At 39.9% G+C, this 27,840-nt stretch overlaps 1 protein-coding gene across 10 annotated transcripts in view; it reads right to left on the reverse strand.

The window, feature by feature from the left end:
- LOC103060191 (neurexin-3-beta) overlaps positions 1-27,840 on the reverse strand; it is a 758,042-nt gene that overhangs the window by 465,260 nt on the left and 264,942 nt on the right. For 3 of the 10 annotated variants that reach the window (XM_025167870.2, XM_025167863.2, XM_025167855.2), the window contains exon 1: positions 21,596-25,291. The exons of 5 other annotated variants lie outside the window; for them this stretch is intronic. In XM_025167870.2, coding sequence (XP_025023638.1) covers positions 21,596-21,833 — 238 coding nt within the window. In that variant the 5' untranslated portion in view covers positions 21,834-25,291. Of the gene's footprint in view, positions 1-21,595; positions 26,197-27,840 lie in introns of those variants that run through there. 2 more of the 10 variants (XM_088145266.1, XM_025167867.2) reach the window with 2 other exon arrangements.

Here is a 27,840-nt window from a genome sequence, read left to right on the forward strand (position 1 = left end):
TTACAGGAGAGGAGAGAGCACCAAACCCTGTGGTACCCCACATAGTAGAAGCCAAGGGCAGAACCTTTCCTCCCCAATCATTACTGACTGGAATTGACCCTGGAGAAAGGAGGCAAACCAGCATGGCACTGTGCCACCCACGCACAATCCCCTGAGCTGATCCAGAAGGATACCATGGCCAATAGTCTCAAAAGTCACCAAAAAGTCAAGTAGGGCAAGGATGGGTGCATAATCTTCATCCCACCCAAGCCAGAGATCATCCAGAAGTGTGACAAATGCTGTATCTGTCAAAAGTATCAAAAGTAAAGATGAGCTGAACTGTTTTTGAAGCCATTTTCTGAAAAGTTTCTGATTATTTTTTCCCTTCCTCTATTTCATATTCCTAAAAAAATGTCATCCTTCAAAATTTGTCCTGATATTCTTCACCATTTTATGTGGCTACCTGTTAATGCCGCTGCTAAATTCCCTATTCTTAGCATTTTTCCTTCCTTCGGAGAAAGTGGTGAAATATTCCTCCCCCTCTCCAATTTCTTTGCCTGCAAATAAGGTGGAGAATTTCAAAGGACTATTTGAATGAACTAGTTGTACTTGCAATAAGTTTTGGGTTTAAATGACAGTTTTAAGTCTGTCTTCTCCAGCCAGATACCATCCAAATGCATTACAACTAACATCTTAAAATTACCCCAACTCTCAGAAATTGGGAGAAAGTGAAATTCCAAAGCATCAGGGGGTGGAGGAGAGTTTAAAAGATACACACTTTCCCAAAAGCACAGGTTCTTTGTTCTACTCTAGATGTAAAATCCCCAAGACTTAAGGAGGTAAAATTTTGTCTACTGATGAGATAATCAAAAATGGGCAGGAGGAAGAGGAGGAGTTGTAGGGAATCTTTAAGGGTCTCCCCCAAATAAACAAAGCAAAAAAAAAAAATCTAATTAAGCTTAGTCAATTGGCAAGATATATTGGGAAATCTTTTTGCATTTTAACATGACATAATCATGGCTTGATAACTCTAATCTTCTCCCTTTGCTGAAGTTGCCCTCATCTCATCCCCAGCCCATGGAAGGAACAGCCTAAAGTCATCATTAGGGGTACCATTTTTAAAGTAGTTTTCCTCTCATAAACTGAAGTGAAATTAATCCCACCAGAGCTTCAAGATATGTAAAATCTGTAATGTTTTGTCATTTATTGTCTTGGAGGTGAGATCAGCTGACCTACCAGGAATTTCAACAGTAGTGTGTTTGAGGAATGCTGGGAGATGCAAGCTGCCCCCTTTCCTTCCAACCACTAGCCTGCCTCTACTATAGCCTTTTCTCTTCAGCTGCCCTCCCCGTTAGCCCTTTATTTCCTGAGTTCCTTTTATGCCTATCACCTCTGCCCTTCCTCTTTTGGGAACTTTCGGCTTTTGTTTGCTTATTTGCCAGTTTAACTAGGCTTCTCAACTTTATTGTCCCCCTTAAATGAAGTAAAAGGTCAGCTTCAATTATCCCACCCTAGAGATCCCAGATATCTGTATGATCTCATCAGTCTATCTCCATCCTTTCTATGGTAATTTCTGCCTTGGTGTCTGCCAGATGCTTCTTTATTTCCTCGTTTTAACCTTGAGGATGTCCAAATGAGATATAGTAGGAGAGGCAGACAAATCAGCCTAGAAAAATCCAGGAAAAGCTCTGAGGTCATACCCTCCCCATTCTGCCTGGTGAGATGTTAAAAGGGGGAAGGTAACAAAGCCAGAGAAGAAAACCAATCACTTTCCCTATGTCTGGGACACTCAAAAATCTGGGCAGTATCATTTGGCAGTAACCTGGAACAGATGTAACTGAGGACAAGACTGGCAACAGAATAGCAAATTTTATACCAACTTTGTAATGTGTCTGTTGAAGGATGGGTGAGTAGCATTTTAGCCCCAATAGTCCAGAAGAGCCCATAACCCACTTTGATTATAGAACTGTCTTTTATGAAATGATATACATACATGTGAAAACAAAACATAGGAGGTAAAAACAACCACCAGTTTTTATTCCAAGGTCTATTTTAAAGTCTGTTTTCAATCTGACATGGAACAAATTCAATTATCTAAAGCAATCCATATAAATACATGGGAGCAATCTAATCACTCCTTCCCTTTTGGTTCTGTCTTCAAGAAGCCCTATCTTCAGTGATTTGTAATCATCAAACTTAATGGAGCCAGTGACAGGTAAAAGTTGGAGCCTCCACTGATCGGTCACCCTTGCCAACACAATAAAGTAACAAAACACTCTGAACACCTTGCAGAGACATTTTAATAGAATGAGACAGTATAGAAAGACAGCCCAGAAAGATACTATCTGAGTCAGGCTGATGAGATTGCAGTTTGCAGACATCCCAAGCTTATCTTGGACAATAAACAATCAGGTTTGTGAGCAACCTGCTTACAGGTTTCTTCATTTCCCCAAGAATTTCACCTGTAAGCAGTAGGGATATGTGAATAATGTCTAAAAACCTCAACACAAATTAAATTAAGCTTAAGTGTCTGGGCTTTTTCATTTCAAGCAAAATCAGGTAAGGACACAGAACTCTCCATGATAGCAAGCATAGCATGTTTGTTCACCTTCAAGGTGTGGTACTAGGACTTTCTGATTTGGCTAGAAGAGGCTATCACATTTCCAGAGCCTGGGATTCAAAATATTGTAATTTCCAGATTTTTGCTGCTTCTAAGTAGTGAACAGACACCATTCAAATAATCTATTACTACAAGTTTTTCTGGAAACCCCACAGTCCCCAAACAGATGTTTCAATGCCTGAGGAAAAAAAGTCAAAAATCTGCACAGAGAATTGAGGAAGACATAGTTCTGTAAGATTTTGAAAGGAATATTATCTTAGGAGAAAGTGTATATAACTATTATAGCTCCCTCTCTTAGTCCCCTTACAAACAGTATTAATTAGGTTTCCCATTTCTCCTTTCTGGTGGAGAAAAACAAAAACTTAAGCAACAATGATGCAAGCCATGGTATTCACTGTGATACGCTATGGGGAAAAAAGTTGGACTTTGAAGAAGCACGATCGGAAAGGTATTGCCACTTTTGAACTTTGGTGTTGGAGAAGACCTCTGAGAATACCATGGACAGCTAAGAAAACAAACCAATGGATTCATCAGACAAATCAATCCAGAGTTCTCACTTGTGGAACAAATGATCAGGCTAAAATTATCCTACTTTGGACACATAATGCAAACATTTAGCTCTCTGGAAAAGGCTCTAATGCTGGGTAAAGTAGAAGGAAAGAGAAGAAGAGGACAACAGGCAGCAAGGTGGATAGGCTCAGTTACAGAAGCAATGAGTATACCATTGGAAGATCTGGAAGACCAGATTAGGGATGGATCATTATGGAAAAAATCTATCTATGTGGTCACTAAGAGTTGACAATGACCTAATTGCACATACAGTAATTAATCAATATTATTTTTATATATGGTAGAAGGTTGAAATGCACACAGAACCAAATGGGCTACTTTCATCATAAAGCATTGAAGTAGAAGAACCTGCAGCCCCACTCTTTTGGGAATCAAGAACACATACATAGAAGCCATGTGCAAAGTGTTTTACTAACCCAGCTGATCTAATACAAACACTGTATTAATGGCATTTAGGACTGCCATCCTGGTCTGCAAAAGATGACCACAAAGTGTTAAGAGCTCTCTGTGACCCTTTGATGCCTTCCAAAGGTTGCCCAGACTTTTGTAGCCCAGGTATTTATTTATGTATTTAGCAGTATCTACGACCCATCCCAACTCCAAAGAACTCTGGGCAGCACACACCATAGAAAATGAAAACAATGTCATCAAAAACATGTTCCATAAATCTCTAAACCAAATAACTAAGTTAAAAAAAAATCAATAAATTAAAAAATAACGAAAACATGTTCAATGAGCCATAAATAATACAGATTACAGTTATGTGGAATCCTTGGTGCTCTCTGAGCTTGGTTGTTTGCTTGCAGATGTTTCATTACCTGACTAGGTAACATCATCAGTGCTAGCGAGTGTGAGGTTTGTTCCATGCCAGTGTTGGTGGGGGTGTGATTCTCTCCTTGTTAGTTCTTTGATTAGAGGATTGTTCTCTGCTGATTGTTTGTCTTATCTGAATGTTGTCTGCTGGAGAGGATGTGTTCTGGACTTTTTGTTTCCTTCTTAGCTTTTTTATATTATTATTGTCTCTTGAATAGTGTTTAAATGTGGTTTATCTCTATGTGTCTATTGATGGCTGATTTGTCTGAATGCCAAGCTTCCAGGAAATCCCTAGCATTTTTGGACTTAGCTTGGTTTAGGATGCTCACAGTTTCCCAGTTGAAATTATGGTTGAGTCTGTCTCTTCTACTGAGATATAGTTACTTATGAAATTCTAGGAGTATAGGGGTTTTACACACTGCAAGAAGAAGGGTATTTCTGAGAGTGGGAGCTACCACTGAGATATGGTATTAGTGGCTATCATTATGTCATTTGAATCAGGCCAACAAGTATGAAATATGTACCAGAGATGTGGGCATATAGAGTTCAGAACTCCTGAAAACTCATTGCTGCTTCATATTGAGACTCTAAGGAAATAGTGAAGTGCACATTAGTCGGGTATATTTGTAAGTAATTTAAAGTTACCTGTTGCTCTATTTGTTGAATGATTTTCTTATCAGCATCAAAGTAAAAGAGTACTGTGCTAGAATACCAAAGAAAGTTGACTTACTCAGACAGAACTTGCTGTTTCCTCCCCTCCCTTCTCCCAATCCAGTTGACACACTATTAAGTATCTTTGCTACTGTGTGACACTATGCGTCAGAATAACTTTATCCATTGTTGTTTGTTAGCAACAATGATAAAAGTGATGAGTATATGTCATTGGTTTCAAAGCATGGTCAACCCCGCTATATTAATATATGGTTTTCTGGGTATTACCGCAAGGAAATCTAGCTATACAGATTCTGGTAGAAGGTATCACTTATGGGAGACATCCAAGCTGATGTTAGAATTGTAACATAAGACTACCTAGTCCACTGATTCCAATGGTACCCTAACAGATGGATGTAGAACTACATCCCACATTTTCTAATGTATATGAAAAATCCCCTCTAACCAGAATACACATGCCATTGCAAATGCTTCCCTTTCATCTTTCACAAGGCTCCCCAATTTTATCGCATAAAAAGAAAGAGCATAACTCAGAATGTAATACTATATACATTAAACTGAATTCAAAGTTACTTTAGAATAGGTAAGCGTAGGGTTGTACTCCATGATTTATAATATAACCAGACAGATAACAGTATTCCATGTTAGGAGGGGGAGTTCAAAATCCATCAGTGGTCAAAAAACCTGATGAGGTTTCACTGATTTCAGTGGAATTTTACTTTGAAAGTAAGCATCACTTAAAAAGCCGTCCTAGAGAATCTATGCCTTGCTTGGCATCATAATTCCCACATTTCAGCCACATGAATGATAGGGGTGACCCAAATTCTGGAAGTCCTCTCGTGTAAAACCAGATGATCTAGGAAAAAAACTGATAGGCAAAGGATATTGTTACAAGGTGACTATGCAAGTCTTGCTGTCAGATGGCCAGTCTAGAAATGACAAAATCAAGAATTCTCAGAAAAATGGCTGCTTCATTTAATACATATCTGGGAGATAGGTAACACTGCTAAGCTCACAGGCCTCGCATAGCTTTGAGCTGCATTGCTGTCTGTCCTAACTCCCAACAAACCTAGGAAATCAGACATCACTACTGTTGAGGTAAACCCATGGGCTTTAATGTTATGAGGGATGCACCCAAGCATAGCAGGTAACTCCATTCCACTCCACAAGAGTAAGTAGAGATTTTAGAAAGAGTTCAGACAAATAAAGATGTCTTATTTTCTCTCTTTCCTTTTGCTCTCATGAGTTTTCTCCCTCCACACCTCTATGATGTTTTCTTTCCCATCATGGTTGTTCAGACATAACTTTCCTTGCACAGTCACCTCTCTCAAAAGCCCCTGAGACTGAACTCACGCATTCAAACATGGTACCTTCACTTAAGACATACTAACAGCCAGCAGCAATCTTAGTGATATTAGCAGCCAGTAAAAAAAAAAAAAAAGCTGCTTGGCTGGTAAGTTTTATTGCCTGGTTGTCATATTGTGATGCCACATTCCAAGCAAGTAGCTGATATAAAAAATGAAAAGTAGCAGAGCAATTTTTAAAGTGACTGTGGAGAAAATGAGGACCATCTGCTGCAGTTTCTTTAGGTTCCATATTTGTAATATTAGATATCCTCAAACTTCAAACAGTGCAGAAGAGCATTTTTATTGTTTTTATGCTTGATGAAAAAAAGACCATTCTCGTTCTCTTGCCTATCCAGAGAAAATGTGTCATTTAAAAAGATAATAAATACATCAGGAGAAATATGCATAAAATGCATACACTTTTTCCATGCCTTTTCTACCAATTTGCAAACTGATGAAGAAAAAAGGCAGAGCTAGGAAAAATGGAGCAAAACTGAAGTGGATAAAATCATGCGTCTCTCAGTACAAGATGTAATAATCAATATTTTTGAGTTGCACTGTAACATTCCCTCCATACCTATCACTAGCAAGTTCCTACATCTTTATGCCTTGTTTCTTTAGATAAGACAGTATATTTTTCCACTAGCAGAAAATTGCCAGTGTTGTTAGCTGAGAGCTCTTTGCATCCTTAATGAGCCTTTTGATTATCTTTCTTTCCTTTTACTACTGATTTTTTTTTTAAAAAATGGAAGAATGAGAACTGTACTCTTGACAGATCTACACTTCAACTTAATTTCTTTCTTGCCCTTCTCTTTCAGCTTGCCTTCTTTCTTTCACCTCTATAATTCAGGACTGAAAGAACAAGGTAAGGACTTGTTCAGTGGTTAAAGGGATAAAATTGTGGCAGGCCTAAATGGGTGAATGCATTGCTTTTCCATGAACAGCAATGCATGGCATAGGGTATTAGTGTATTTTTATTTTTAGGGTTAAATCAGCAAAATGGACCTTACTTTTCTTTAAAAAAATATTTTTTCCATTTTGAGTTTGTTTGAAATAGATATGGATAACTTTGGTATGGCAGAAGATAATTCCTTCACCATTTGTTTGTTTTTGCCTGTTGGTCCACTAGGAATATGATGTGAATTTTCAGGTAAACATTCGTAAACTTGAAAACGCATAACCTTTCTGAAGAGTGATTTGTATTTAATGGAGTCCAACAAAACAGATTATCACTGGTAAATCAGATTTTTCCTTTTCCCTGCACTCCAGCATACCACCAAATCAGCTACGGAGGTTAAGAGACCCGCAGGAACGCATTTTGAATGCATTGAATGCTGTGCAAGGGGAAGGAAAAAAAGGGAAATTGCTTTTCCATGAGCAGCAATGCATGGCATAGGGTATTAGTGTATTTTTAGTTCTGTAGTCAGAAGCAAAGCATTCTTAAGATAGCGTTCACATATGCATGATTATCACTGTATAATTGAAGCAACAAAATCTTATTTGTGCAAAGTAGCCATATCCCTACAATATCTTCGAGCGCATCTCATACAATAGCAGTGCGTTTAATTTTTTCATCACGTTGCAAGACCAGGAAATCAGTTAAAGATGGGCTTCTTCCAGCACAATATTACCATTTACATAAACCCTCTTTGAGCATTTCTTTGAACAGAAGGCTTCAAACAGAGCAGAGGATTAGGCATGAACATCAGCTCCCCTCTCTCATATGCTTTCTGACCTCCTCCACCTCCTCTTTCTAACTTTCACATTTTTACCCAGAGGCTCTGCAAGAGAGCTATATGGAGAGCTGTGTTCTTGTTAGGAGAACAGGGGGGGGGGGCAGGGCTTCCTGCGCAGCTGCACAGACTATCCACTTTCAAGTCCTTGTGAACTGGGGCAAATGCTGAAGAGAACTACAACCTTTGCTGCATGATGTGTTCTTTGATTGCCTCTTACAATATCTGACTAATGGATACCAGGCCAGGCAGCACCTTCCAGAAGCAGTCTAAACACTTACCTCACTTTGAATACTGAGTTTTCAAATGGTAGGGCAAAAAGTAAGCTCATGGTATTTCAGTCAGCCAAAAAGTGCTGAGAGTGCTGACTTTCTGGTGACTGTACTTTTAATTTTATTTATTTTTGCAAGCATATAGTTCTTTCAATTAGAGGTGAAATTGTACTGGGCATTAATACTATTGGAATCCCTTTTTTTAGTCTTGATATCAATCCTGCACTCCTGAGATAGATATAAAGAGTGATATTTGTTAAAAAGTGTACATGCAGTTTTTGCTATTTTCTCTGGTTAAACTTTAATATATATACATTCAGTTCTCACTTAATGACTGGCCTGTTTAGTGACCATTTGAAGTTAGGACAGTGCTGGAAGACTAATTTTATGACCAGTCCTTGAACTTATGACCATCACAGTGTCCCCATGGTCATGTGATCACCATTTGCACACTTCACAACCGGTTTCCGACAAGCAAAGTCAATGGAGAAACCAGTAGTAAAATTGCAAGTCGTGGTCACGTGATGTCTTGTTTAATGACTGCAGGTGATTTGCTTAATAATTGCAGCAGAACTGATGTTGTAAGTCTGGCACAGTCATATGATGTCTCACTTAACAACTGCATTGCTTAGCAATGGAGTTGCCGGTCCCAGTTGTGGTTGTTAAGTGAGAACTACCTGTACTTTCTCTCAACTTAAGAATTTGTTGTGACTGAGTTTTAAAATAAATAAAAAAATAAAGCGAACACCACCAGTATTAGCCAAGGAACATGGGCTTTGGTTTTCTTTTCCTAACCCAGCACATGAGCTGAAATAGATTACATTTCCTCATTTGTATATGAAAACAGCTGCAGAACAAGAATTTGAAAGAATATACAGGTTTAAATGAATTTTTACTAAAGGAAATCCTCTTCTCTAATTCTCATCAAAGCATGCAGTAAGATAAATAAGTAAATGTGAGACAGAAAATTAATAAAACTCTTCTCTGCCTCTTTCATCCCCCATTTTTTCTGGAAGTGGCAAATACAACTTGCAAGGAAAATTAATTTCTTCCCCTTCTTCTTTGTTTATAATGAACTGCCTTAGAAGGCATAAAAGCAAAGGAAAGAAATCAGATTCCATGATGAACTAATAAAAAGTGAACAGGTATTCAAAGCCAAAAGGTATTGCAAAAGCAACCTGACTGAGGGCTTCTTCCTCTTGGGAATACAGATCAGGGTACCTAGGAGAGCTGTTACATTTAATATAATACCACCCAACAACGGAGTGTGGCTTGAACACTGTAACGTTGCTAAGGGCAAAGTGGAAAAGCAGCTGCTTTGAAACACCATCTTTACTGATGACAGATCAGGGCTAAAGTGTAACTCATAGAATAGAGCCATCTTGATGGCCATCTCACATTCAGCCATAAGTGCTCAGGCTGAGCCTGTTCTGTGAGATGGACCAGAAAAATCCATTCATGACCTGTTAAGAATGAAGATATAAAAAGGAAGAAATCTGCTGCCTCATGGGTTTGCAGTATGCAAAAGGAATGGACAAACTATTTTCCCTCATTTCTCCAATCTTCCAGGATGATCTGATTTATTCAAACTCCATCCCGTCAAATTCCAGCAATGAGGAACCTGTCAGTTTAGCTGCCCTTTCTTCAGCAGCTGGGAAGTAAAGAGACAAAATGGTGTGACAGGGAGGAAGCAGATGCTAAGGCATACCCTTAAAACTGATTTACTTCAACCCTGTCCTTGATCAGTCTGTTATTCATAAACAGCAGCTTCTATTGTACAGCTCTACCTATTTTCCTTTAAATGTGCCATGCAAAAGAACAGCCTAAATATATATTCTCCACTCCAGATATAAAGGATGTCATCTGCATACTACAAGAACAGGAAGATGCATTCCATTACCTTCTTATTCAGTAAAAACCACAATTTACACCCAAAGCATAGCATTATACTCACATTTTGACAGCCAATCTCAGAAATACGATTAAATTCATAGTTGAGGAGAAGCCCCTCCAAGGTATATGCTGTTATGTTTTAATGTATAAAAAAACATATTTTAAATGTGTGCATATGTGCACATGAACACACATAAATACAGTGCAACACAAAGGAGAAATCAATTGTTTAAATGAATGGAGTGGTAAGAGATCTGCAGTAAATTACAGCAGCTGCTGGGTACTCTAGCATTCTAAGCAGTAAGCAGTATTTCAAAAACGCCTTTCAGAACAACATGGCCATTATCACTAACACACATGCACGCACACCATTCACACCTGAGAACCAAGAAGATTCTGCCAGGCTTTGGGTTTGGAGATCAAGGTCTTGAAGACTCTTCAGTCCAGAGCTCAACTGCCCCATTGCTTAGTTGCCTTTAACACACACACTCACCCTATAAGGAAAGTACCATATGACATACTTAATTGCCTTCCAGCCAAGACTCTCAAATTTTGCATGTGAATGGGAAATGGCACAGGCTGAGTGAAAAGCAGATTTATAATCTTACCTCTATTTTGCCAATAAAGAAAACAAGGCCCGAGAAACTGTGTTCAATTGGTCAGTGGTTCTGAGGGCACAACTTCACCGATCAGTGGCAGTTTTACTTATTAATGCCTTCTACCACTCTCTCACAATGATATGATATGGTCATATTTGCCTCTCCTGCTGACTTAACAGGATGAATTAGGAATTCTGTTCAAAATTAGGGTGACTGTTCTTCAAGATTAGTTCATTCAAATCTTGAAATATGGTATTTGGGTATCTAGTGAAAATAAATAAAAGCTAACACTCAGAACCCTATGAGTATATCTTTTTATGACTACCTTAACTTGTCAGCAGTTGAATATAAATGATTAACATTCAAACCCCAATGAACTTTGTGCCAAGTAATATAAAACCCCATTTTAACAATTTTAGCTATCTTTCTTGGAAATAAAGAATGTACTTGAAGTGTTTTGCTTTTAAGCTTGATAGCTTCCCACTATTTTTTTTTTAAATTAAAAGAATCTTTAAAAAAATAAAACTAGGTGCAGCAAGGAACTTGATGGACACTAATGAAGATGATGACAGGCATATTAGCAACCCAGATACCATGTTGGCACAACAGACCTAGTTGATAAAGACACGTTATTCATCAGTCTGTTGTATTTTCAGAAGAAATGCAGAAGAAATTTAGAATTTTCAGAGAAATGCACAATAACACAAGAAAATACTAATAAAATGTTTACGGAAGTTCAAGAGATAGTAGAACTTGGATTTTGTGGAACTGAGAGGAAGGCAAGCTGGATGAAATAAGGACTAATAAATCCAGTTGTTGTAAATGTATAAGTGTCCCTATACACTTTTATGATGACGATGTGCCATCAGTCAGCGTGTCTAATTGATATTATTTGGTCACAGATTGCATTGTAGCCAAGTACTGTTCCTGCTAGATCTCCCTGACTATGAAAGCGATGTTGCTCCATCTTTGTTTTTTATTTCTTTGCTATTCATTAAACCAGCCCAACTTTTTTTAGGTTTCCACATGAGCCTGAAAAAAAGAAGCCACGTATTAAAGTTAATGCAGCCCCCAAACCAGTTGCAACTTTTTTCAGGCTTCTGCAAAAGGCTGAAAAAAGCCGGGCTACTTTAATGAACAATAGGAAGATGTTGTGCTCATTCTGAAGTCTGAAGTACTTCTTAAAATCATGTTTGAATCATGCACTGTTCTATCCAATAATCATGTAAACTCTCAAGTATAGAGAAATACCATTATGCCCGTGTCTTCATGGATTGATTCTAAAATACTTTTCCCCTAAAGTAGGGCACCAAATCACCATCCAGAGTCATTACTATGAGGCAGGGGCCATATAACTTGTATAAATAAATTAATCTGGTCTGCAAAAATCCAGAGAGTAACAAGAGATAGTCTTTGCTCCCATGTAGTGGTTCTCTGAATTTTTGCACTTCAGATCTGGCGGCGAGAGGAATACTTGAACTACAAGGTATGTAAAAAATATGTTTATAGTTACTACCCCTACATGATGAAGCATCCCCACATTGAGTCTTTGATTTTCACTCTAACTTTAAAAGTTCCTAAGCAATCATACTTCTTCCTCCCCAGCTTTTCCTATTGCTTCCACTCACACCTCTAGCAATTGCTATGGGCTTGGATTAACCACATGCTGTATCAAACAAGTGTTCCACAGGCTCCTTGTTCTCTGAAAATGGCAACAGGAGCAAAGAAGAAACCAACTTAATTAATTCACCATAAGCAAAGACAAAGCTCCTCAGTTGATCCACTAACCAAAGGTATGCATTATTCAGTAGCTTAGCACTAGCAATGAAGACACACAGAGAAGGGCTGGCTAGCCATTGGGGCCAGCTTTAAATAAGAAACAGACTTAGCAGGGAGTTAAGTAGGGCTAGTAACTGTTTGAGAAGCTGAAAAGCTTGCTGTATCTCTATACTTAATGGGTCCAACACATATTATACATGGACTCACACTTGCACATTGTATGCACATAAACATACACATAGAATAATGGAATGCTGATTTCTCAGTTGCCTGTAAATGCTAGCTATGCCTTATGGACCAGGCAGAATTAAACCTTTTTATTTTTTTTTCCCCCTTCCCTTACATGTCACTTTTTTGGCTTTAGCCTAGGCTTGGCTTCCCTGCAGAAATGTAAATATAATTCAAGAAATCTCTCTAACACAGAACATACTGGTTGGTAAAATTCTCCAGCCTTGTTTCAACATGCACAGGTTGCTGTTAAAACTGCAGGAAAGCAAGGTGATTTTAGGATTAACACTGACATTTCTGGCAAGACCAGCACAAGGCCAGCTCCTACATCACAAACTTCAGATACAACATTTTACTCAGACTTCGTCAAACCAGGTACAAAAATAAAATAGAGAAGGAAAAAAATTTTTGTGTGCACAAGAGCAATGGCATTTTGTTCCAACAAAAGAAAGCAGAAAAAAAGAGAAGGGTTTGTTTGTTTCGTTTGCTTCCTTCAGTTAAGTAAAAGCAGTGTAAGCTTTTGAGATCCATGTTTTTAAAACAGGGCTACCACTCATGCATACGTACAAATCTTTCTGACAATTATGAAGTATAAAAAAAATTAATTAATCAATTTATTTATTTATATTTCAAGTTTGTCACTGCCCATCTCACGATGGGATGACTCTGTACGGTTTAGAGTAAAAACAGAATAAACATGAATTAAAATAGATAAAAATGAATTAATTAATTAATATACAATACTACAACAAACATCCTATATAATACTTCCAAGAGACTGATATTAATTAGGTGTTAATAAACTCAGGGAGCATCTTCAAGCCACCCCCAGGGTTGGTTGTATCTCTTCTCACCCCACGCAAGTTGACAAAGCCAGGTCTTCAATTCCTTCCGGAAAATTGGGAGGGTAGGGGCCTGCCTCACCTCTGGGTGAAGAGTATTCCATAGGGCAGGGGCAACAGCGGAGAAGGTTCTCCTCCTAGGACCCACCAGTTGACATTCTGTAATGATGGATTTGTGCATGTATGTTTTACAGGGGGCAGAATTTATCATGGCATCTTTTGAATATGAGTTTGCGTGTACCTATGCATACATACATACACCAAAACTAGCAATTAAGTTTAAATTACAATAGAGAAATCCATAAAATATCCACTGTAGTCCCAGAAAAAAGTAAGCTCATGAATCTCTTGATGATGAAAATAATGTTTTTCATATGCTTATTCCTAAGAACTGCTAAAAAGGAAGTTTCTGAGATTTTAATAGAACGTTCCTGTCTTAACAGGCATACAATAAACAGCTTTAGAAGGCCCTGAAGGGAGGAAACTCAAAACCTTTGATACAATGGACCAAGGTGTTCTCCTGTAAATGTTAGCTTGTGCTAATCAAACCTCATAAAGATATAAGCAAAGTTCAAGATTTATTTAGAGCAGTGTTTCTCAGCCTCAGAAACTTTAAAGACGTATGGACCTCAACTCCCAGAATTTCCCAGCCAGCATATGCTGGCTGAGGAATTCCGGAAGTTGAAGTCCACCCTACATAAATTTGCTGAGGTTGAGAAACACTTATTTAGAGAGTTTATAAGCAGCTCTTTAAATAAGTTTCACACAATGGCCAGCATTAATTTAAAACAGTGCAATAACTAAGCTAGGAATCAGTCATAGAAAAAGATAATATAAAAACAGAGCATTTTTAAAGAAAAAATCAAACAAAAAAAGAAAATCACAACCTGAGCCAGGTTAGCCCCTCTGAGGAATTGTGCTAGAGTCTGGATGGCAAAGCCAAAAATATGTGCACCAGCTTAAGCCCAACCTGTGTCAAAAGTGCTGGTTCTCCTATACAATGATATCAGCTGGGGAGGGGAGTCAAGTGAGGGCAAATGGCAGAAACAACGTCATGCCTTTGCAATGCAAATTCTACCCTTTTTGTGCACACATACACACATCTACAAAAGGGTCAGGGCTTACAACACAAGGCCTTTTTTGGTTATTTTGACAAAAACGTTGGATCCTGCAGACACCTCTGTTCACATATTCTATTTAATCCACTAATCAGAGGAAGATTAAACACTGAAAAATACTAGAAAATTCACCTTTGTTGTTCTTCACTACTATGTTTTAATATTTTAAGTCTACCTGATATAATTTGCCCTCTAAATTCATGCTTCTTGAAATGCAACTATTCTACTATGCATTTTTTATCTACAACTCTAATGAACATTCACTCTTTTTGGATGCATTATTTCCCCAACATTTCTGATGCACCCTGTGCCACTTCCCCTGAATTGCCTAGCCACAAATTAAACTGGTGATTGTCATCTCAGAACTATTGATTTTTTTTTAGAACATTTGTCAAAGAAACCACTTCCTGTGCTGTATCCTATAACCATATGAAAGTGCTTTGGCAGGTGTGCCATTTATACTTATCAGGGATGGTATTGTCCGACTTTACCAATTTATCCCATTCAGTACAGCTCATGAGCATCAGCTGTACATGCTAAATCACAGAGTCTCTGGAGCAACCTGACAGTAATGATTGTTTTAGCAACTGCTTCCCATATTTTATTTTAACAGTGTGCGAGTACAGACTCCGTAGTTTCAACATCAATTGTATTTTTCCCCTTTCTCTCACCTCTTTCTTCCCTTTGTTTATCATCTTGCTTATTCTTTCATGATCTTTGATATGGCCTAATAAAAGAATAAGCCCAATGTGAAATTTGCATTTTTTAAAGTTAGCTGGCTTATATCTGTATAGCAAACAAACCCAAATATTTGCACATATATCCCTTAATATTATATGAAATACGAGAGCCATTTTGATGTAGTGGTTAAGGCACCAGGCTAGAAACTGGGAAACCATGAGTTCTAATCCTGCTTTAGACACAAAGCCAACTGGATGACTTGGGCCAGTCACTCTCTCTCAGCCCTGGGAAGGAGATAATGGCAAACCACTTCCAAAAAACCTTGCCAAGAAGACTACTTGTCCAGGCAGTCACCAGGAGTCAACACTGACCCAAAGGCTATATATATATACAGAGTCAGGGCTGACTCAAAAACAACAAATAGAGAGAAGGTCAGAGCTGTGACTCCTAAGCTGGAAGAGTGGCTCTAACAGATCCCAGAAACAACATCAGAGCTCTCTGTCCAGAAGAGTGCAGTGCTAAGAACAGCTAAGATGCTGCACAGAACCCTCAAACTCCCAGGCCTCTGGTAGAGGACCCGAGATTGAGGAAGACACGTACCACCCATACGGGTGAGAGGGGATGGATGGATGGGTGTGTGTGTGTGTGTGTGTGTGTGTGTATGAATGAATGAATGAATGAATGAATGAATGAATGAATGAATGAAATATACAGGGCTGTTCATACTTTGCAATTGTTCTCTCCCTGGTAATAAAACATTGTTTATTAAACAAAACATGATTTGATTGTTGTGAGCCACAACAAGAGTCAGGCAGCATACATGTTTCATAAATAATTATTATTCCAGAATCATGAAAGCTGGCCCTAAGACAACAAGGACTGAAGATCAGCTCTGACTTGTTCACAGTCCTGTAGTCTATGCTATAATTGCTTTCAAGACTATATGAAAAGCACCATTCATAGTGAAACTCACTTTCTATGACAGAGATGGAAGATTAACAGAATTTCCCAGAGTTAGATCCTTTGGGCTGAGATGTGCTTTAGCAGCAATACTAGAAGGAAATGTATTTGTTGTTTCACTTTGTCATATGATTAGCCAGGTATTTCAGTTTTTATTATTAAGGTTATCTATGCTCATGATTTATAGCATCATCCAATCATTTTTCTGAAGCCTGTGGGGCTGCAAATATTGCAACTCATTAAAGCAGCCATACCTAAAAGATATGGTAGAGAGGTGCTTTAAAGAATGACAGACAGGTGTTACATTTGCAGTCTTATACAGTCCAAAGCCCCCTTTTTAAAATAAAATCAGAAGTGCTCCTTAACCCTAATACTAATGGATGTGGCCACTCAAGACAATACAAAGATAGGTGCTCTTAACTTTTAAATAGTATTATTTCAATGGGTTTATGCACTCAACTCTATACTGATTTCATAGTTCTGCTGCTAGCCTTGTGGAGATAGGACTGGATTATTTTTTAAAATATGTTTCTTTCTACGAAGAAGAAATTATACTGTGTATAAACACAGACAGCCTGCTCTTCACTCTACTTTCTTGAAATGTGAGTCAGCAAAGCTGTCACTCATCCAATTTTTGAGCATCTCTATCGTACAACATAGAAGGAAATGCTGATATAAATTAAGTATGTGTTTTGATAAGACACCAGATGTCTTTGTGGTCCCACTTTTCTTTTTTTCATGTTCATTCCCAAAGAGAGCTGCATGCCAAGCTATCTGCATAGAGATGAGCAAAATCTCAGACTAGTCAATGGACTTGAATTCACTGATGGAGGCTATTTTCCTACCCACAATGATGGGGCAGATAAAAAAAAAAAAAATCAAATATTTTTGTAGTGATAGATGTTATTGTTGTTTTCTTTCATTAGATTTTTAAACTAAAAATGCTCAGACCAGTTCTCCTTAAAAATACTTTTTGACAACACACACACATACACTGCATCATTCATTGTGAGGACAGACTCCAAATAGTTATTTGATGATAAAGAAGTTATGATGCTTCATCTAGCATCCATGGGACGCTGGGAAATCACAATTGTCTGAGAAGAACTGAAGGCAGATGCTTTTCTAGAAGCAGGAACAGGTAGAAAAAAGAATTGTTAGAACTCACATTTCTTTTTCCTGCCCTATAGAGCAAAGGCCGCTCAGGTTGCCAGCAAGAAAGAGCAAGCTTACTTACTGTAAATCTGAAAGAGCGAACAACAAACTTACTTAAATCTTATTTTTTCTGAGATGTACTTGATTAATCCACGGCTGCTATATCTGGGGTGCAAAAATCTAGAGACCTACTAGGTGGTAGCAAAAATATATCAGGAACTAACTCTCCTGCCATCCAATGGCTGTCTGGATTTTTGCAAATGGTATTTGGTAAATCATGGTAACCCTGATTAATCAGCTTAGGCAGTGCTGCTCCTGCCAGCAATTAGCCTCAAACACTCAAGGTGTCTACTCTGTGCAGCCTTAGAAGGCTTCATTTGATAAGGCTAAGAGGATGAGATGTGAATGTAACAATTCCTACTCTCCAGATGTTTCTACTTCTGGCAAAATGTTTGCCTCAACTCTTCCATGATAGATGACTGTTATTCTCCAGCCTCCCATGGGTCCTGATTCTGAATAGGCATCACCTCTTCCTCATAATCAGAGGGCTCTTCACCAACATATCTATAAAAATGGGTTGAACCAGGGCTCTTTTAGAGATCAAAAGTGTGGGGCTGAGCAGGAGGGGAAAAGTTGTAACTATATGACTTGTTGATTTTTTCCCACTTTCTAACAGAACCAGACTGAAGAAACATGCATCTCTATATTCTAACAGAAGAAGTTTTTCAGTCACTCCTCCTTGACCTTTATTGATAGGCAGTACCAGATAAAGAGTATGATTCCTTTCATTCCACAAGCACTGTAGTTCAATGTTCCTCAACTTAGTATTCTTTAGATATGGCAGGGATACAACTCCCGTGAATTCTAGGAGTTGCAGTCCCAATACATCTGGAAAGTTGCTGAGGCCACTTGAAAGAATAACATTTGTTCACATATGTGATAACTAGATGGTAAAATAAAACATTAAACCATGGTAACAATCCTAAACTGGCTTATTTGGAAGTTCATCCTGCCATTTATTTCTCATTATCTTTCCTGCCATGCATTCTACCTCCTCTATTTGTTTTCCTTTCCAGTCCCAGAGAGCCTTCTCTCTCCTGGATTGAAGGGAGAGTACCTCTAGAGGTCGCCAAGCACTAGCAGCAATTAGGAGAGGAATATAATCTTTTCTGAAGGAAATAATTGAATAACCCTTTGCTTTAATCATGTTGCTGCTAACATTCCAGGTTTGGGACAGTGCTTTCCCCCCCTCCCCCCCTCCCCCTTTAACCAGCCTGTGCTGCCCAGGAAATAGAGATGAAACTAAGAAACTCATGTAGCTTCTAGCACCAGTTGATTCCCCTTTCCAGCCTCACAACCCATTGGAGAAAGAGAGAGAGACAGAGAGACAGAGAAGGAGCAGGCCAAGCAAGGAAAGAGACAGCCCTATTCCTCCCTTGCCTCTCCCCCCTTGACAAGTTTTCCTCTTAGCATTTGATCCTTTCTTTTTTTCACACCAACTAATTTTTCTCTCCTTTGTTCAGTACAGAAACAGACACAATTCCTACAGTTTTAATTCTGTTTCTCAAGGATGTGTCATTGAGATAACAGGTACATCTAGGAAACTGGAGTAATCTCTTCCACTAAAATCTGATTGACTAATACCTTCATCAAATAAAAGAGAAAGGACAGACAACAGTTGTCATTAAATCCACATTAATACAGACAATTCTTTACAAATGGGATTGGAAGAAAGGAATCCAAATATGTCTCCAGTATTATCCTTGGGAGCTTAAAATGCACACTAAAATCTTCTACTTATTTAGGAGAGAGCAAGTTATCTGGACCTCAATAAACTCCTAAGTAAAGCAGGTAAAATATGCAGAAGATTCATTTGCAAGTGCCCTATGTGGAAATGAGCAATAAGGTAGCTTATATAGCACTTGTCTTCCAAGGCTGTGTAAAAAAGCATGACTTCTGGTGACTTTATGGACACTCTAATTTAAGCATATTAAACCAGAGTTCCTTCCTAACATGCTGGTCCCCAGATGTGTTAAACTAGAATTTCCATTATCCCCAACCAAGACTACCAAATCATGCTGGCCAAAAGATTGGAAACCCTAGTCCAACATTCCTGGAGGACGTCAGGTTGGATAAGAATGCAATATGCCAAGCTTTGGTGCTGAATATCAAGTTTCAGTTCTAATTTAGGGAACACATTGAAATCTATATAAGTTTACACACAATACCATGATTGATTGATATCTATTTATATATAAAGGTATTTTAGCTGCATTTCAGCCTAGAAATATGTAACTTAGAGCTTTGAAATAATTTAAAAGTGAAAAATCACATACAGCAAAATTAAAAGCAAGATTTGTTTGATGGTTTTATATTTTATATTATTTATATTTTATATTATTTAATGTAATATGTAGAGTGTAGAATGGCCATCTTTATAACTGGAATCATTACCCTGGATTATCATTACCATAATGATTTCCCTGGGATTTGGACACCATCCCCTTCAAGAGAATGAATGTCCAGAGGCTGTACTTCCCAGTCTACCATTCCAGACTTAGGAGAATCATTCCTCCAATCCTAGAACAGTATTGTACACCCTGGGACCAGCATCCAATCTCAAAAGCCATTTAACCTTGTCTGTCATGCTAAAACCAGGGTTGGCATTCTACTCCAAAGGACTGGTACTCCATTTCCACATTATCCTTCTATATCTATTAGCCTTATTTCTAGTGCCAAGACTAAGAATGAATATATTAAGATCATATTAAAGAAGACATTTAAAATAACATTTAAAAATCAATACAGTAAGAGAAATTTAAATCATTTCTATGCCTAAAACCAAAATATGTTTAGTCAACATTAAAGATCAGAATTAGGTTTTAAAATACTAAGAAAATTAGAATGATTTCCAAACCCTGTGACCCATTCCATTCTCTCTCAATATCTTAACTTTATTTGTTGCCTATTTGTACTTGCATTGATTTCAGTGAGCCTAGTCATGTACATAGACTTTCTCATCTTCCCTTATGAATCCAATGGACTCTTCAGATCGCTTCCATAGTTTCCAATCCACATTCCTATCCTTCTATGACTTTTAGGTAGGCTTTAGTTAGTTAGTGCCTCTCTCCCTCTAGAACAGACTCTTCCTTTCTATAGAATAGTTTGTAATTCTAGGCCTGGGCAGGGGAGGAGAAAGCCTCTGGCAAAGTTAAAAGCTGTATCCCACTTTCTCCATGTCTCTCCTTTCAGGCCTCTCCTCCCTGCCTGCTCTTGAATTCAGATTTGCATTGCCTCTCCCTGCTTGGCTTGGCTTCTAAAACACTTTAAGGCAACATTTGGTTTATTTATAGTTTAGCAGGTTGAATGGAGCTATCTCCCGTGGTTGGTAAATCATGACTTATGGTTTAGCATGTGGTGCAAACCTAGCCAATGGGAGTTTATAGAATAAACCATGGTGAAGCAAACCAGGCTTTGTGCATTATGGGAACAGTACCTCCCCGCCTCACCCCACCCGAATGCACGCGGTCCTTTCTAGATGATCATATTTTGCCCTCTCCAAAACCTACCGGGAGGCAGTAACTCCGCTGGATTATTATTACGATTTTTCCTCGTGTGGAGAGAAGAAAGACCCGAGGAAGAAGCTTAAGCCTAGCAGGGAAGTACCGCAGTTCAAGGAACAGAGCTCAAATCGGGGGGAGCAAAATAGGCTTTGAATGTGGGGTGACTCCCACAATCACGCCGGTGGCCGAAGTCTGGCATCACAACAGCGCTTCACTCCGAGCCTCTTCTCTTCCCCCATTTCCCATCTATCCTCCCACCCTCCCCCCGCGCAGCGAAGAGCGAGAGAACCGAAGCCGGCGACTCAGCAGCCTGCGACGCGGAGGCTCCTTCGGTTAGTTCTGGGCCACAGGAAGCCGCGGCTACTGACAGCCGGACTGCGAGCAGGCGGAGGAGGGAGAGGAGCCGAGAGAACGGGAGAGGCAGAGGAAGAGCCTCTCCTGCCACCCGCCAAGGCCAGGCGCACGGCACGCAGCCTAGGAGAAGGGCCCCCGTCCTCGGGCGCTCGGCGGAGCTGCTCCCTGGCAGCCGCCCTGAAGTAGGCAAGCGCGTCCGAATTTCCCGCTAGCCGGGAGCGAGCAGGCCCTGCACTTTAGGGCTGGTTTTAAGAGGTTGGGGAAAGTTTCTTCTCTTCCTCTGCGACCGCGATTCGGTCCCTCTCCCCGGGCATCTGCTCGGCTTCTCCCCGCTCTCGCTCCCCAAGCCCGAGCACCCTTCCGCACCGGCAGACCATCTGAGCCCAGTCCGCGAAAAGGAAGTGAGCGCAGCACCCACCGTGTCCTCCCCGCAAGGAGACCGGCGAACGGTAGATAGAAATAGGCACGGAGTGGTGCTTGCTGCCATGGAAATGGTGCTCTTGCTGAACCTGCGAAGAGGCGGACGAGGAGGCCGGCAAATCCGCGCCGGAAGAACTCCGCGCCGAGCTTACGATACATCCCCAGACGAGGGAGCCCATCCACAGGGTCCACACGGGACAGCGTCCTGGTGCTGTTCGCAGAGCAGTGCCCTGCATGGTCAAGCGCACTGGGCAAAATCCCCGAAAGAAGAATAGGAGCAACTACGGGCCGGGCAGTTCAAATTCCAGCCGGGAAAAAAGGATCGGATTCATGATGCCAAAGTCCCCATCCTACTTAGCTGCAGGGAAGGGAAAGAGGGAGCGCGAGGAAAGCGAAGAGTTGCTTCCAAAGTGGGAGTTGCGCGCCACAATGGAACGGGCGAGGAATGGGTTAAGCAGCCGAGCAGCACAGGAGCGAGCCAGCAATTGAAACCAACCGCTGCTAGATCCCAGGAGCTGGTTTGGGTGGGTGGTTTTTTTTTTCTTTTTTTTCCTTTTTTTCCCGTTATTGGGTAAGGTTCCCTTCAGACGTAGCAAGCTTCCAGGAAGGACCAGCGGAGCCACGCATACTAGGCAGAGAAGGATCCTATTCTCTCATCTGTCACGTTATCTCTCCAGGCTCCCACGATCCACAGGGATTTCCCCTACCCGTCCCCCTCCCTGCCTCTCACTTTTAACTAGAGAAAGGAGAGGGGGAGGTTTTTTTTCGGGGGTGGGGATGCGGCCAGAGACCTTAGAAAGATATTGATTTCCCCCCCGGTTTATCCCAATTCCAGTTGCTGGCTTGGTTGCTTCTTCACGGACAAAGGTTGCACGGCGGGGATGCTTTAATCTCCTCTTTCACACCGACACGCGCCGGGGAGCCCACAGGCACACAGCAGCGGACATGCATTCGACAAACTGAATCGCGTTATCCTCGAATGCGGGGCGGCAGCTGAGGAGGTCTCGCAGCGCGTGTCCTGGAAAAGTACCTGCCGGATTTTCTTGAGGAACTGAAAAGGAGCAGACTGAAGAAGCAAAGGTTAAAAGAGGAGAGACAGAGTGGAAAGTCCAGCATCCACAAAAGAAATCAGAATCGAGTCACTGTCCTTTTTCTTTTTTCTTTTCCTCTCTCCCTCTCTCTCCTTCCTTCCTTCCTTCCTTCCTTCCTTCCTTCCTTCCTTCCTTCCTTCCTTCCTTCCTTCCTTCCTTCCTTCCTTCCTTCTCTTTTTCTTTTTCTTTTTCTTTTTCTTTTTCTTTTTCAAAAGTGGATCAGGATGCTCAGGGTTTGCTCAATTAAAGTGAAGGCAGCTAGGAAGCCCTGATGAACTGAAGCGAGGACTTGGGAGCCAAATTCACAAATGGGCGAGCCGGATGCAAATTGGATCACTCCAGAGAGCGAATCAGAGTAGCCCAAACACCCTGCAGAGGGACTGGCTGGTTCCCGGGAAAGGAGGGGCTGAAGTTGGAACCTGCAGTCCCACCCCCTCCATTCATATACAGCCTCTACTCAGGGACACACACTCTCTCTCTCTCTCTCTCTCTCCCCCTTTCCATTCTGATTAGCGGCGTCACTTTTAATCGTAAAACATAAATATAGGGAAAGTGGCAAGGAAAGTAACCTAAGCCGTTCATCACATTTAGCTTCCGAACGATTATTATTACAAATTACTGTTGTCAACTATAACCAATACAGATCGGTGGAGATTCTCCTCCTTCGCTGGTGTGTAGGACACAAGTTACAGGGGTTTCTTAGAATAACAATAGAAAGGAGCATTTGATATTTTGTAGCTCATCTGAATTTCTGATTCATTGGTCACCTTATCCTTCAGATATCACTATTGTCTGGAGTTGGTGGTGTCGAGGATGAAAATTACTCTGTGGCATAGATGAGAAAGAAAGAGAGAGAGAATTATAGGGGACAGAATGGGTTGAGTTTTCCAGCTGTTGAACATGTCTTGAATTCTACTGCCTTTCCCTCCTCTTTCTCTCTCTCTCTCTCTCTCTCTCTGAGTTTGTGAGAATGAAACACTATCCACTCCCCACCATCACCACCCATACACACACCCAAACACAAAGATTATAATTGAGATTCTGACTTTAGGATGGTTTAAAAAGGAGACAGAAGCTTTGATTCCACAGGCAGAGGGAGCAGCCATCTCCTTCACTGCAGGCACAGGACAACAAGCTGATCTACCATCCCAGAAAAGGGCATTTTGGATCCATGCCAACTTCATCCCAACCATTTTTCAACTGGCTCTCTGAAATGTAATTACCATTTTATTGTTGCCAGTACCCAAGGGAAGAGGAGGCAAGAACTACACCCTTATTGAGGCAGGAGGCAGAGCTAAAAGCAGCAAGAAAGGAGAGGCGGCTTTGTGCTGGGAGGAAACAGGGTGAGGAGAGCAGAAGACATGGCTTCTCCCAAGAGCAGCCTACAGTTTTTTTTTAACCCGATGCCCTCCAGATGAGTTAGACTACAAGCCTCATTATCCCCAACTGGCACAATACTAGCAATGATATTAGTTCCTGTGATTTAAATTTATGATTCAGTGCATTCTTCTAGCAGTTGTAATCATGGCAGTCAGTCTGGATAGTTTTAAAAGAAGTCTGGATAGGTTCATGGAGGATCAAGCTATCATGGCCACTAATGCTGATGATGGCTGTTTACTGCTTCCTGAACTGAAAGCAGCAGAGCAGCAGCAGCAGCAGCAGATGTTGATGCCAGTTGCTGGAAAGTGACAGTGTTATTGTCCAGTTCAGGCTTGTGAATTTCCCAGAACCACAATGACATCCATCTGGTCACTGTATCACATAGAATGTTGGACTAGAAGAGCCTATGACCTGATCCACCACAGCAATTCTTACATTTTTAAGTTGAATTTTTAAATAAGTTTTATGTTCTGATTTTTTTTTCCTGGTTTGTTTATCCTAGTGGAGATGTTGTGGACAACAGGGTGGGAGCAACACTGTTAGATCATAAGGCTGTCTATGGTTCATACAGAAGTAGGGATTTTGAACTAAATCTCTAACTGATGTCTAACTTAGCAACTTCTTTTTCCTTTGCAGAAACTGGGAAAGTGTCATTTGCTGAATTTCTTCTTTCACTTTGTCACTTAGTTGCTGCATTAATGTGGTGTTTTATTTTGTTCTGGTACATTTTTGATTTTACACAATGTTTTGTCTGAATAGCTTATCTGAAACAAAATCAGTTGAACATTTTATATAGGCTACCCAGCTGGAGTGCTGAGGAAAGGTATACTGTTTTTCATTTATACCACTTTCCCAGTTTAAATCTCTCCATTCCCCTACCACCACAAGAGATGCTATTTGTTCCATGGGACAAAATATGCGGGTTTCCATATTGTACATATTTTCTCCAAAAACCACTAATAATTATTTAGACAGGGGAAATGACATGAGAGAAATAATTTTGCAAGTTTCTTGGGCCTTATCCAAATTCATTTGGCTGTATTTGCTTCTCAGTATTTGCTTCTTCAAACAAACATATGAGCAGGGGGAGAGAGAAACCTATAGAATAATCTAGTCATATGTCTTGCGATATCTTCTGTAATTGTCCCCTAAGTCACATTCTGAATTAGGGTCTTTCTGTTTCCCCAATTTAGCCAATTTATTAGGACAATATAACTTTGGAGGGCTGGGGGGGGGCGGGGAGATAAAGATCACACAAGGCTTTCAGGTGATGTGCCAGTAACTACACTGCAAAATGTTAAAGCAGAGGGCCAGGTTAATTTGATTCAATTAAATTTAAATGTACATATTAAATACAATTAATATGATTATTCCCCATGTGTTCTATAATTTACCTCTTCCATCATTGTAAACATTGCAGATCAGCTGGAAGCAGTACCTAAGGCTTCAGGGGGCTACATGCAACTCTATCCTATGTCACAGAGAAATAATTACTATCCATTCAAAAATGTTGTTCTAATGAACAAAGAACTGACAAATGAGGATGTAGTATAAAGCATTAATAGAAAGGTGCTGCGTACTATTCCATTAAAAGGTAAACACTCTGCTCACAATGCAATATTAAAAGAGGTGAGGACAGAAAATAAATGTATATGATCCATTTGACATCTACGGCTTGCATCCAACTCTGATTAGAAAGCTGGGGAAACAAAGAGGTATCCTTGACATAAGTGGAGATAAAAAGCCAGTTATCAAAAAAGACAGTCTCTGTACCACTACCTTTTCATTCTCTTACTCCTAATATGAGTCTCCAGACTTATCTCTTACTTCTTTTTCATCATCTATGCAGAGATCAGTCAAGTACATAATCATAAAATTCAAACGGGAAAATATAATGCAAAAATGGATCCCTCATTAAATAATCTATTTATTGAGTCTAGTTTTAAACAAATAAATGAAAAACAATACTAATACTATTTATTAAGAATGTAATAAAATGGAGGAAGACTTGAAGGGATAGGGATAGGGATGGATTGTCATGGAGAAAATGTATGTGGTTGCTAGGAGTCAAAAATGACTTGATGGCATGTAACCAATCAATAAAATGGAGAAAAGAAGAGAACAAGATGCACTCTGGAAGGAAGGAAGGAAGGAAGGAAGGAAGGAAGGAAGGAAGGAAGGAAGGAAGGAAGGAAGGGAGGGAGGGAGGGAGGGAGGGAGGGAGGAAGGGAGGGAGGGAGGGAGGGAGGGAGGGAGGGAGGGAGGGAAGGAAGGAAGGAAGGAAGGAAGGAAGGAAGGAAGGAAGGAAGGAAGGAAGGAAGGAAGGAAGGAAGGAAGGAAGGAAGGAAGGTCGGTCCTGAATGTGACATCATATAGGTAGCAAAATAGATTCCCTTAATGACTAAAAATCTAAGCAACAGAATCATTAGAAAGAAAAGTTAAAAACTTTTTACTATAAAATAAACAGTGTTTGAAAAGGAGGTACGGGAATGGGCAGCTATATTAAATCTAATACATCATTATCATCATCATCATCATCATCTCTGGACCTTTTCTCCCCCTTAAAATATTAATCTATGATTAGAAGTGGATCATGCTTTCCAATCAAAGCAGAAATGAATGCAGAAATTGATTGGCTTTATACAAAGTAACTTTCTTTTCCAAATGAACAGAAGGAAAATCCTTTTGCAAGAATTGCAACATTTTATTTCTCTTTATTTCAGCGAACAATGGCCATAATATGCCACATATAATATGGTTTTTTTAGCTCAGTAAAAAAGAAAATCTAAAACATTAGGAGGTCTAAAGTTCCACACATCTTAAAAAAAACAAAAACAAAAACAGACCTATAGGCCAATTCTTAACCAACCTGAAATGAATCTGCTGTAGTTCAGCAGATTCTGAACTATCTATCTATCTGAACTATCTATCTATCTATCTATCTATCTATCTATCTATCTATCTATCTATCTATCTATCTATCTATCTGAACTATCTATCTGTCTGAACTATCTATCTATCTATCTATCTATCTATCTATCTATCTATCTATCTATCTAATAACTATAGATTATCTGAGGAGCCGTCGCGCCCCAGTTACTTCAGCCTGCCCCACTCGGTCCAACAGAAGGGGCATGTTGCAGACCCCATCAGTCAAGGAATTTCGACTGGTGGGGTCTAGGCAGAGGGCCTTTTCTGCTGCGCCCCCCGCCCTATGAACAATCTGCCACCCGAGGTCTGGTGTGCCCCCACTCTCATGGCCTTCAGGAAAGGGGTGAAATCCTGGCTGTGCCAGAAGGCCTGGGGGCTGAATGGGGGCTCGCACCAGTGGAGTTGGCTTTTGGGGTGATTGGCCTTGCCCCCCCCCCCGTCATCTTGAATGTTTTTAGTATTTATGTACAGGGTTTGTTTTTTATACTTGATTTTAATGGATTAATTTATTTTAATTATTTATGGGTTATTTTTAATTGTTGATTTTTGATTTTAACTGTGAGCCACCCAGAGTCACCCATTGGGGGGAGATGGGCGGCATACAAATGAAATAAATAAATAAATAAATAAATAAATAAATAATATGTAGTTGAACAGATTCTTCCAAATCTGCCTTTAGATCTTTTCTCTTAACCTGGAATTCCAACTCCAATTATCAACTATGATACCAAGAAATAGTACATACATCTTGCCATCAAATAATCAAAGAAATAGTACATACATCTTGCCATATAATATCAATTATATTCCCAAAAGTATGAAAAATCAAACCTTGTTTTAT

Source organism: Python bivittatus, unplaced genomic scaffold (assembly GCF_059951505.1).
Source record: "Python bivittatus isolate LINGU-HERP-01145 unplaced genomic scaffold, Pbiv_v1 ctg000480_np1212, whole genome shotgun sequence".
Lineage (NCBI taxonomy): Eukaryota > Metazoa > Chordata > Lepidosauria > Squamata > Pythonidae > Python > Python bivittatus.